At 55.3% G+C, this 12,577-nt stretch overlaps 1 protein-coding gene across 2 annotated transcripts in view; it reads right to left on the bottom strand.

Moving 5' to 3' along the window:
* rev3l (REV3 like, DNA directed polymerase zeta catalytic subunit) overlaps nucleotides 1–12,577 on the bottom strand; it is a 39,750-nt gene that overhangs the window by 25,636 nt on the left and 1,537 nt on the right. Inside the window, exons 1-4 of one of the 2 annotated variants that reach the window (XM_048986561.1) lie at nucleotides 4,476–4,593; nucleotides 1,868–2,057; nucleotides 921–995; nucleotides 438–598 (exon numbers count right to left, since the gene is read on the bottom strand). In XM_048986561.1, the coding sequence (XP_048842518.1) occupies nucleotides 438–598; nucleotides 921–995; nucleotides 1,868–2,057; nucleotides 4,476–4,578 (529 nt within the window). In that variant the 5' untranslated portion in view covers nucleotides 4,579–4,593. Of the gene's footprint in view, nucleotides 1–437; nucleotides 599–920; nucleotides 996–1,867; nucleotides 2,058–4,475; nucleotides 4,594–12,577 lie in introns of those variants that run through there. The other variant, XM_048986560.1, reaches the window with a different exon arrangement.

The following is a 12,577-nucleotide window of genomic DNA, read 5'->3' as shown; positions in this document are numbered from 1 at the left end:
CACCTGAGAGCCGTAACCCCCACCCAGCCGTAACCTCGGCCACGAGTAACAAAATACGAAACCTTTTCCATTTTTAGTCTTTTGATTGGCGATAGATTTTTCACTTTTCCCCTTGTCCCCACAAGGTCAAAATAACAGGTTTTTTTCCCGGACACACACACAGACACACACACAGACACACACACACACACAGACACAGACACACACACAGACACACACACACAGACACACACACCCGAAAGCAACTGAGTCACCCGAATGCAATTAAAAACTGAGAAACCACCATGAACAGTCAGCATTTTGGCTTCTTTAAAAATCACATCAGGAGTTTTTTCAGTTGGGTTCAAACAGACACGCTCATGCTCCTGCCTGCCCACAAGCCCCGCCCACAAGCCCCGCCCACAAGCCCCGCCCACAAGCCCCGCCCACCAATTCACCTCCACGCCACGTCCGCCGGAATTTGACTGCACCCAGGTTGATCAGGTTCATGCCGTACAGGTTGTAGTCGATGAACAGCTGCAGCAGGTAGGGGATGTGAGCTTCGTGGGGCTGGTAGCTCTTGTTCATGACAGCGCCGCCCTGCAGGAGCTCGCAGACCCTGAAACAGACACACATGCGTCCAGGTAGGTTCAGCTTGAAGAGGACTCCATAAAACCCTGCGTGGCGGAATGTTCCAGATCCGTGTAATGAACACATAGAGCCAGCAGGGGGCCACAGATTGAGCCCCACTGATAAGCAGGTAGGCTGGGGGATTTCCCTGCCGCTTTTACTAAAAAACGTCGTAGCTCAAACTTGGAGAAATATCCCTGGTGGGCCCCCATGGTATAAACCGACCAGAGAATGGCGGGGGGACGGGGGGGGGGGACTCCATATGGAGACAGATGTTCCACAAGTTCATGCAGCGTGAACAAAAAGATCACCTTTTCACCATCTGGGGATTGTAGAGATAGATCTTCAGGAACTGCTTCTCCTTCGCGTGGAATCCGTAAAAAGGCCTGAGGAGAAAGGGGCGGTTAGCAGGTTCTCCTGCGTTCGGACCTGTCACACAGGCCATGGTCTGCAGCGGTTCCTTATATGTTCCTCCTCACTGGTTCTGCGCATCAGCTGAATGGCATCCAGAAGTCGTACGGCATGACCTTCAGAGATCTATGATCCAACACTGGACTTTTGCACAAAAATACCTCCACATTAGAATCGATGAAGGGGGCACCATTTATGAGAAGAAGAGCATCATTTTTATTTATATTTAAACTGGTCCTCGGGGCACTGAATGGATCCACACTTTTCTTTTATCACAGTTCCCAGAATACCTGACCCAAGTAACCAGGATACCTTACAGGTGTGCTGGGAACTGGGATGAAACAGAAGTGTGGATCCATCCAGCATACCCTGAGCACCAGTTTGGGCAACACTGGGCTACACTGATGTGGCACGCAACCCTTCAGGTCAATCTGCTGAATGCATCGGAAACACTAGTGTAGCCAATATAACAGTCTGCACTGACAATCTCAAAGAATCAGGCTGCATGAATAATCTGTTTATTCCCCCAATACAAGCTGACTAAGTAACGCTTCACTTAACCCGACAACTTTTACCCTAAATGACTTACAGTGGAGGGACATTTAACATTGGCTTCATGGGATTTAAACCCACAACCCTTGTGTTATGAGATAATGGGGAAAAAAATGCCCTTGGATGGCAGAGATTTTCCAGGAAAAGGGCTGAAATTGAGGATCAGGCTCTAATTTTACCCAAACAGACAAACCTAAACGAATTCATAAAATGGCAGCAAGTAATAACCCAGGACAAGGCACCCAGCCATGACGGGAAAGCCCCTCGCGCTCCTCGCAGATGAACGCACACTTACATGCCAGACACCAGGATGACTTTGAAGACGTGCTGCGAGTTAGACGAGGGACTCCCCATGGATACGTTGACGGCGCGGTCGATGCTGAAGGCCACCTGTCGCAGGAAGCGGTCCGGCTGCTGCCCGTAGCCATCGTAGGGAACGTAGATGTAGGGGAAGATACCGTGGACGTGGAGGCAAGTCTTCTGGCCTGGAGGACGGGGGACAGAAGGGGGTTGGTCAGGTCGTCAGGACTGCGGCGAAACCTGCGACTCAGGGCTCTCGGCAAAGCCCGTCACATCCCTCCGCCTCCCGACACACAACTGAGCCAGAGGGTAGGGTAACAAAGCCTTCAGTAGCCATGGTAACAGCATGCATGGGTGTAGATGCGTGCCTATTTCGCTCGCCGACGACGGGCGAATTTTAAGCGAAGAGAGCCAGAAGACACTGTTATGGAGACGAGCTCACGGCGAGTTTCCTCATGTCGAGGAGACTGACCGTCTGTGACAAAAGGGAGGGGAGTCTGGCCCTGGGCCCCAAAGCAGGCGAGACAAACAAACACCCCCAACGTCACGCCAGCGGAGACAAGGAGCAGAAGCCGGCTTCGCACAGCAAAGCCACTATAATCTCATGCTGAATATCACGGTGAAGACCGATTCTCACGCATCTCTCAGAGGAACATATGAAAATCACTGAAGAAAAAGGCCACCGGAGCCCACAAGCTGCAGAGCTTCATCACATTATAAAGGTCAGTCTTTCCAGCTAGTTTATGACCCTGCTGATGATTCCTCTCCGACATTCTGAAACCTCCACACCTCCGATTTCGACACGACTCCCCACAAACCCAAACACACATTTCATCTCGGAAGATCTTCCAGTGAGATTTACCCTTGACTGAAGGACCCTTTTCCTGTCTGAAACCCGTCTTTGTATAAGATATATTCCGATACGATTAAGCAGATTAGGTCACGCTGAGTGGGGGGCCTTTAAAGTTACGCCAGATCTGCTCGTGTCCGTCAGTGATCCCCAGCCCTCTCTGCGATATCCAGCTGCATGCCCCAGAAATCACAAACAGTGAGACTATAAACGGCGCATTAAGCCCCAGCATCTGGCCCCCCGTCAGCCTGTTTCGGCAGGATGTTGGAGCAGCACCCCTGAGGGCTCCATGTCTGTGGGGGCAGGGGGGCCCCAAGCCCACCTGTTTCCTCTGCCTGCAGCAGGTGAGGTCTTCCTGCTTTCACTGCTTTCTCTTCTCTCGCTGCTCCTCACATGCTGCACCACAGACATGCCCCCCTCCCAGCCAGCAGGGGGCACACCGTGGTGTTCACATCGAGACCCCCACCCCTCAAACTCCCAGCGTGGTCCCTCTGTGATGCGGCACCTCCTTAACCCTCAGGACAGACAGCCTCCTTTCAAAGGAGACTCCCCCCGGAAGCATCTCCTTGTTTCCACGGTAACCCCTCTGGTCCATCAGTACAAACTTCACTGTGACCCTGACAGATGTGCATCTTTTCTCCCTGGCTTATGATGATTAGTCTGAGAGTCTTGTTTATTTTTTTTAATTACTCTCATTTCCTTGCTCATTTTTCAGCATGTACAGTCTTGTTTGCTCTTACTTGTACTTGTTTTGGTTTAGTTTTTTCATTTTTTGGTGTACTTTGTCATTTTAAATGTGCTTAATAAATACATTCTGATTTGATTTGAAAACAATACAGACAGAAAATGCAGTATAAAATGAAGCAATACGCAGATAAAGTATCAGATAAAGTACAGATGCCATGTGCTGCCCATCACCTCAAGTGTGCCTTGATACGGGGCTCAGGTCCGTCCAGACATCCCCTGTGGTCCTGCGACCCAGAGGCCCAGCAGGCCTGACTTCAACTCAGCACCAAACGAGAGGGTCCGCCCGTCTGTACAAACCCGCAGCCACTGTCCACCACGCCACGTTCTCAGGTCTCAAACCCGGCCCATCACCGTGGGAATGTCACCTCTCTGGGGGGACGTAGCCATCAAAGCCACCAGTGCCAATTAGAGGTGTGAAAAGGACCAGACGGTGGCGGCAGCAAGGACCGGAGGGGCGAGGGGGAATCCTGCTCACAGGGTAGGGTGCAGAGAATCGGTGTGTGGCGGCAAACACAAAGGCAGACGCCCCTCCCCAACACCCTCGGGGGGCAGCGAGCGTGTGCTACGGTGGGCCCGTCCGTGGCCGCTGCCGAAACCGAGCCGGGTTGCTAGGCAACTGTGCCGACAAGCGCAAGTGTGCAGATAGATGGGCAGGGAAATATAAACAGGCGATTGTTTGCATCCAGCTGGCCCGAGGCTGCAGGGAAGACGTCCTTTGATAGGTGCTTCCGATGGGGACACTCTCACTGGCGTGCTCTGCTTTTTATGAATGAGCGAGGACACAAAAGGACACAGTGTGTGTGTGTGTGTGTGTGTGTGTGTGTGTGTGTGTGTGTGTGTGTGTGTGTGTGTGTGTGTGTGTGTGTGTGTGTGTGTGTGTGTGTGTGTGTGTGTGTGTGTGTAGGGCTGGCAGGCAGAGTCCCCAAGCACCTCCCCAGGTCTCTGCACTACCCTGCAATCCCGCTTCAACAGAATCCTGCCAGGAGTGAGAAACCCTGGGTAATACCCTTGGGGGGGCTGGTGGAGGTTTCCGGAAAACAGCCTCTTTCAGCTTCGCAGTCTGGAAGGGCTCCCACCCTCCACGACTCGACTCCCAACGCCAGCTGCATGGTATCAGGAGTCTCGCCCCAGCATCTGCGAGGACAGACACACTGTTTCCAAGTTCTGCACTGCAGGTTCAGGGTGTAACAAGACAAGCATGTGTGAAGTGTCACGTATCCGTGGTGAGGTTTGGGCTAGGAGCCATCAGCCGCTCCGGCCCAAATGAATCATTGCGCAGCACTATCCTTGCTCTCGATGAGCTGTAAAACTGAGGGAGAGGAGAGACGACACGGCGCCTTAAAAGCACAGGCGAGGGAGGGGAGAGACGACTGGCGAGGGAGAGGAGAGACGACTGGCGAGGGAGGGCAGAGACGACTGGCGAGGGAGGGCAGAGACGACTGGCGAGGGAGGGCAGAGACGACTGGCGAGGGAGAGGAGAGACGACTGGCGAGGGAGGGGAGAGACGACTGGCGAGGGAGGGGAGAGACGACTGGCGAGGGAGGGGAGAGACGACTGGCGAGGGAGGGGGAGAGACGACTGGCGAGGGAGAGGAGAGACGACTGGCGAGGGAGAGGAGAGACGACTGGCGAGGGAGAGGAGAGACGACTGGCGAGGGAGAGGAGAGACGACTGGCGAGGGAGGGCAGAGACGACTGGCGAGGGAGGGCAGAGACGACTGGCGAGGGAGGGCAGAGACGACTGGCGAGGGAGGGCAGAGACGACTGGCGAGGGAGGGCAGAGATAACACACCGTATGGATGAACAGACAAGGGAGAGATGCCGTGCCGCCTTAAATGCACGAGCGAGGGAGGGGAGAGATGGACTGGCGAGGGAGGGGAGAGACGACTGGCGAGGGAGGGGAGAGACGACTGGCGAGGGAGGGGAGAGACGACTGGCGAGGGAGGGGAGAGACGACTGGCGAGGGAGGGGAGAGATGACTGGCGAGGGAGGGGAGAGATACCGCATCGTATGGATGAACAGACAAGGGAGAGACGCCGCGCCGCCTTAAATGCACAGGCGAGGGAGAGACGCCGCGCCGCCTTAAATGCACAGGCGAGGGAGAGACGCCGCGCCGCCTTAAATGCACAGGCGAGGGAGAGACGCCGCGCCGCCTTAAATGCACAGGCGAGGGAGAGACGCCGCGCCGCCTTAAATGCACAGGCGAGGGAGAGACGCCGGGCCGCCTTAAATGCACAGGCGAGTGAGAGACGCCGCGCTGATGGTGTGCTGCCATAAACCCACACCACCCTTTTCATTTTTAAGCACAAGGAAGGCAGCAGATAATAAAGGTAAAGGATCCAGAGAACAGTGATGTTCCAAAAAGTACAGATTAGGGACAAGAACAGGAATGACACAGACACATGAGTGAGGCATCTAATCCATTAATAAATCAGTAGGGCAGATGCTCACTGTCCTGATTGTCCTGAGAGCGACCAGCGGGCAAACTATGCAAGGAGAACACCAAAGCATTCATTTCCAAGCCTTTAATCCTGGTCAGGGTCACCGGGGGGGCTTGGAGCATATCCTAGACACCAAAGGGCAGAAGGCTGGGGAGACCCTGGATGAGATTATCAAATGAAGGTGAGAGAGACGGCAGGAGAGAAGCAGCCATTGGCTGGGGTAGCGAGGGCCAGGACAGGGACAAATGAGGGGCACCGCCGCGGGTCCGACATCCGGCCCACAAGAATTCAGACACGCTGGAGGCCCCGACCTTCAACAAGCAAAATTATTTTATTTTACATAATCATTCAGGAGAAGGAGCAGGGCAGGACACAGAGAGATGGCAGGTGGGGAATGGGGTGAAGCAGGCAGGATAGTGGGAGGGGCTCAGCAGTGGGGTTTGAGGAAGAGCTGGGGGGGCAGGTGGGCCACCCTGGCATGGGGGTGGTGCTATTTTTAGCAGAGTGTATGACAGTCGGCACATGGGGTGTGCAGAAGGGTGTGTGTGTGTGTGTGCGCGTGTATGTGTGCCCTTGATTGCTTGCCCCAGGGCGAGTGGAGGTTCCGGGTTCCATCAGCGGTCTCAATGCCCGCCCTGCCGGACACGCCCAGGCCGCTCTGCTACAGCCCAGTTCCATTCCTCAATCCCCACGGCGGGTGGAGGAGGCTTGATTTTAGTCCTGCTGGTGGCGGCTCAAGGATGGCAAGCCCACACAGGCCACTCGGGGAGGGGGGGTAATACTGCCCACATTTTATTATTCCTTAAATCTGACAGACCCAGACTGGAATTACAGGAACGTAATAAAGACAAAGAGAGCCGGACGAGCTCGCATGGGGCTGTCGGTAGTGAGGGCAGTAAATCGTAGCCCCCGCCCCCCACCGCAGTGGAAAGCGATTAGGCACAGTCAGGCCTCATCAGGAGCACTGTAATCAGTGCTGCAGCCCACTCTGCCTGAATGACACCACCAGCCAGGGACCCTTCACCAGAAACCCCTCGCCTCAGGAAGGTGCCCATTCACAGCAGCAAGGAGCTGGATTCCTGGGCAAAGTGCAGACCACATAGCACCCCCCCCTCCCCAACAGGGTTGGCCAATCAGGTTTCAGCAGAGACGGCTTTTCAGGTGTCGCGTGAGCAGGGGTATCCCCCTTGGGGTCCACTGCTGGCGGTGCTTGAAGGAACCCTTCCCAAACAATGTTGGAATGTTCGCTGACAGACAGCCATCAGATTCGCGGGGATGAGGAGCTAATCGCGGCCCGCCACTCTGCAGCGCCCCACACCCCAGAATGAATCACCGCATACGTGTCTGTTACTCCCCGACTACCAACTAATCAGCTGTCAAGCTAAGCCCTAATTGGCCAATGAGCTTTCAGATACAGCAAGCAGTAGACATGGGGACACAACCACTGACCCCGCCCCCCCGGACACGCCTCTCCACCTGAATGACATCGTCGATGCAGGGCGGGCAGTGAAGGGGAGGAAGCCGTCGAACCCGGGGCCTCTTCGCCGCTGTGGGCTCCACACACAAAGGTGCGTCTGTCTGGAGAGTTTCAGGAAGCTGTTACATCATCCCCAGCCTAATGGGGGGGGGTCAGGCACCCATGGGGACAAGGAAGAAGGGGACAGTGCAGAGAGGGGAACAAAAAAAAAAGGCAGATGGGGAACTTAAATTTGCTAATGCATGAAGCATCTGTGGCAGGCGGGGGGGGGTGGGGGGGACTGTAGGGAGTTCCGGCTTACCAGGGTTTTCCCGGCTGCCAGCTCTGCTGCCGGACACCCAGAGGAGGAATTCCCTCACTCTGAAGCTACGGGTGACAGTTTAGGGATTTCAACCCGGGCATCCAGAACGAGTTTGCCTGTCGTAGGTGTTTAATGCACTGCAGCACTGACTCACTGCTCAGCTCTGAGGGAGAAGACAATCAGGCCACTGCAGCACATATACAGTGAGGCGCGGGCACCAGCAGCATGATGCCACTAAGCCGCCACCCAGGACAACGACCAGTCTGTTTAAGTGACAGCTTACGCTTCCTGTACCCTGAGGAAGCGCCGCATTGCAATGCACTGGATTCCAAAACCCTGGCGATCGCCGTTAAAAGGTGACATCACAGAAAGTCCCCGCAGCGAAAACAAGTTGCCGCGCTGCCGCCCGCGGGAGCCGAACGCGGAACGAAGAAGAGACCAGGCCCCCTCATAGGGTCAGTGAGTGTCTACACTGAGGCGGCTAGAGCGCCCCCTACTGGCAGAACGTTCGTGGCCTCTGTAGCAGAATCACTACGAATCCCAAACGAAGTAGTTCATGCTCGCTGGTATGGGGAACATGGCAGACGATAAGCATGTCATCCAACTGAGATCGACCATGTGGCCCTGTCTCCACAACAGCATCGTCAATAAGGTTCCAGCCACGAGCCGCACTTTTCAGGGGCAGAAATTTTGCACGATCAGGGGTATCCCCCCCCCCCCCCCCCCGCACAGCTGGATGTAGTCGGCAACCACTGAGCCACACCAACAACAATCGCAACTACCGAAGTATCTTCATTAACATCTACGCCGTCTGTCTTCCTTTTCCAGCATTCCTTGCGGACCTCATATTTCGGGTGTCGTTTAAGGAAAGAGGATGCATGAACAAGAGGAAAAACAAGAGGGAGGGGGAGAGAGCGTGTGAGTGTGTGAGAGGGCATGAAGAGAGCAGGAGCAGCAGGAGGAGGTAGGATCCAAGGAGACGTGGTCACCAACCCTTACGGGAAGCTCAGCAGGAGACCAGAGATGGAGAAACATCAGAGCATGAATAACATGGCCACCGACACGGGAATCAGAGCATGAGGTCCCTGGCAGGCAAGGCGGAGAACACTAAACACGGGGGGGGGCACACTCTAGGAAGGGGCCATTAGGGCAAAGTGAGAGCACATGGCGTGCCGAGATCCCGACAGACATCCCTGTGTGGGGAGCCGATCGATCACGCCAGACTGCGGCTTCCATTACACCTCGGCGGCTACGGTCAGGTCACCACCGGCAAACTTTTTACCCTGAAGCCTTAATATACTGTCTTTACGTCGCCTCTCTCCGTAAGACGGGTTCATTCACGTCCAGGAAACGACGCATGAGGTTTTAATTATCATAACACGAACGACAGCAACAACAAGTAGTGACTGAACCAGCTGCGGGAGAGAATTCCCTCTCAGAAAAGACAAAGGAGAGAAACAAAAGAGAGAGAGAGTCAACAGTGAAGGTCTGGCCTCCTACAGCAGAGAGACGGGCGAGGACCGGGCAGAGAGACGGGCGAGGACCGGGCAGAGAGACGGGCGAGGACCGGGCAGAGAGACGGGCGAGGACCGGGCAGAGAGACGGGCGAGGACCGGGCAGAGAGACGGGCGAGGACCGGGCAGAGAGACGGGCGAGGACCGGGCAGAGAGACGGGCGAGGACCGGGCAGAGAGACGGGCGAGGACCGGGCAGACAGACGGTCGAGGACCGGGCAGAGAGACGGGCGAGGACCGGGCAGAGAGACGGGCGAGGACCGGGCAGAGAGACGGGCGAGGACCGGGCAGAGAGACGGGCGAGGACCGGGCAGAGAGACGGGCGAGGACCGGGCAGAGAGACGGCCGAGGACCGGGCAGAGAGACGGCCGAGGACCGGGCAGAGAGACGGGCGAGGACCGGGCAGAGAGACGGGCGAGGACCGGGCAGAGAGACGGGCGAGGACCGGGCAGAGAGACGGTCGCAAAAATCCTATATGAGACTAGATCGGGGGGGGGGGGGGGGGGGGGGGGGGGGGGGGGCAGAGGCTCGTTTTTTGAAGATACCATTTGTCGGCATTTCATTTATCTCCAAACAACAGGAGGTCCCCCCCCCCCGCAAAATGTCTGCCTTTGGCTCACTACTCGAATCTTCGAATCTACTGTTGGTCGCATGTCTGTCTATTCGCTGGGGGGGGGGGGGGTGGTCCAGAGACATGTGCAGCTGGACTGGTGGGGTGTGTGCAGGGGGGGTTCCGGCCATATGCATCCCACCCGCTCCGATGAAAATGTATGCACAGGTGCTATTTTTACTAACAAGCCGCAAAAAGCTGGCGTGAGAAGCGGCGTCTCTGCGTTTGCACCCCTGTCTGTCCGGCCTCCGCAGGGCTGTTTTGTTGCAGCTGCTGTGTATCGGGGGGCCAAGGCCCGGCCTGCGACCGACCACGGTCGCAATAAAAACCAAGCCTAGCTATTTTTAGCACCCGCCCCCTCATTAATAAGCTTGTTCTGATCACACACATAGCGTGCCCCCCCTTAATGACGGCAATCCAGCTGCCTGGAAGCGGGGGGGGGGGCACTGAAAGTGCAACGTGCAAATGTTTACACAAGGACACGACGACCGAGAGGGGGGGCCCTCCTGCTCCTTAGGGCTCCAAAGAGGGGGGGGCCCATTCTCTCTTTGCAAAATGGTCGGTGTGTGGCTTTGTGGCACCAAATTGCCACTCAGTGAAAATGCACTTATCATTGTCACACTGACCAGAGGATCGGCTCAGCTGCCCCGTCCGGCCTGGCTTAGATACCCCTGTGCTGCCCTCAGCTCTCGACGTCGCTGCTGGACCACCGCTGAAGGCTAACGACATCTTTAAGGGCCAACCGGGAGCGTATAATCCCCCGTCGCAACGACGAGGGTGCGGAGCGGCAGGCCTGTCGGGGAGGAGGAGGACCGTGACGGATCGCTTAACGTCCCATGAGCCCCTGCTGCCGTACTGGTGATGACCCAAACAATTTCTGTAACCGTGGAAAACAAAAGCAGGAGGTACCGGCGATGGAACACCGGTCACAGGGTCACGGAACGGAGAGGCTCAAAGACACCGAGGAGCTGGAGGAGACGCAGAGGGATCCAGCGTGGATCCAGGCAGGTCGAGCTTCCAGCACAGAGCCACGTTAACAACTGCAAAACGCACCAGGGAGTCCGCAGCAATCCACCTGAAGGGCCGGTAAATGCGGCAAGAAGCGCAATTACAGGCCAAGCAGGACGCAGGGGAGGGAAGACAGGGACCCGGGGGGCGGGACGGGGAGGAGTCAGGGGAGGCCAAGAGAGTCGCAAGTCAGGATTCAGGAGTCAGGAGGACTCAGAAGCATAACCCCAGGGTTGCAGGTTCAAATCCCAGCTGGATCCCTACTCCAGTGTCCCGGGTTAATGCACTAACCCTCAGGACTACTGAAAATCCAGCAGCGTAAATGGTTACTTTTAAATACGGCTCTGGCCAAGAAACAAAAGCACTGAAAGCAAACACTGCTGATTATGTCACACCGGGCGACAGGCCTGACCTCTTCTGAAGGGGGAATATTTCTCAGGTCTTTAATCCCACTGAAAGCCTAAAAAAAAAAATCACCCAGCGGCACATTTAAGTGCCCGGTGTCGCGTAACACGTCTCCGACCCGCAATTTGAACAATCCGTTCTTCCGGCCAGTTTTTCAGTCACCACCACACACCATCCAAGCGACTGGAATACAAATGCCGGCTAATGTCTTCCATACGTGCTGCGGAGTCACATGCCCAAAGCACGACGGCGCCCCATGACGTCCGTAGCTTTGGTTGACCCCCCGGTCCAAAGGCAACCCTGGGACCCAGTCTGGGGCTTCCCCAGGTCGGGCGTGGTACACAAAATGCGGGCCAGTACAGAGCACCAGAAAGCATGCAAGAGACCACCATCACTTTCTAGAAATTAGTGATTATGGGAAAGAGCTGACCAATGACACACAGCAATCTAAACAGCCAATTAAATAAAGCGATTCAGAACAACCAATACATACTGCACATTATCACTTCTACCACTAGGGGTGCTGTAGGGCCCTGGGTGCCCTGGCAGAATCAGAGGCCCCAGCAATTTACAGGGGTCCTCGAACACATAAAATCATAAGTAAAATTGGTTGGGGGGGTGGGGCAGGCACAAGGTGACATTTTGTCAGGGGGCCCTGCAATGGCAGACATACCATGGCAACCAGCTGCAGGAAGACAGACGGACAGACGCACTTTGCGGCAGGAAATCAAGCGCTTTGCACGCTTTGACCCTGAGACAGAAAGGTCATACTTAGCAGTACAGCAGGCTGCCTGTCTGTCACTTGCCATGGAAGTGCACGTGGGTAAAGAATATGAAAAAAAAAAAAAAAAATGTATTATTATTTTCAAGAACCTCCCCCCACCCGTCAAAAAAAAACCCGCACACTGAATACATCGCCATCCAAAAACATGCAATTTTGCTGCACTTGACAGACACAACGCGAGGTGGGCATGGCACGCCAGAAATGCATGCATGAACAGAGTTTGACATGCCAGCTTAACGAGAATGGAAAATATCCGCACCTTAAACAAGACACGAAGCCAAAGAGTAATAAATGCGCTTTTTAAAGGCTGCCCGCGTCCCCTTGGCGAGCTGGCACTGCGGAGCTGACTGCGGGCACCCCGACCCAGAGGTCCCTATACATCAAAGCAGGAGACGGCTCCCTCGGGGGTGCAAGAAAAATAAAGACGATTGCAATCTGACAGCAGCAAACCCGTACCTGATACGGGTGATTTTATACACAGGGGGACACAAACTTTCGAGCATGAAGAGAAAAACGTGTTGCATTAATGAGGAAAATAAAACCATTAAGTTTGTTAAAGGTGAATCCGCTG

This window comes from Brienomyrus brachyistius, chromosome 19, assembly GCF_023856365.1.
Source record: "Brienomyrus brachyistius isolate T26 chromosome 19, BBRACH_0.4, whole genome shotgun sequence".
NCBI classification, from domain to species: Eukaryota; Metazoa; Chordata; class Actinopteri; order Osteoglossiformes; family Mormyridae; genus Brienomyrus; species Brienomyrus brachyistius.
The sequence above is the reverse complement of the archived record's forward strand: the minus strand, read 5'-3'. Positions and strand labels throughout refer to the sequence as shown.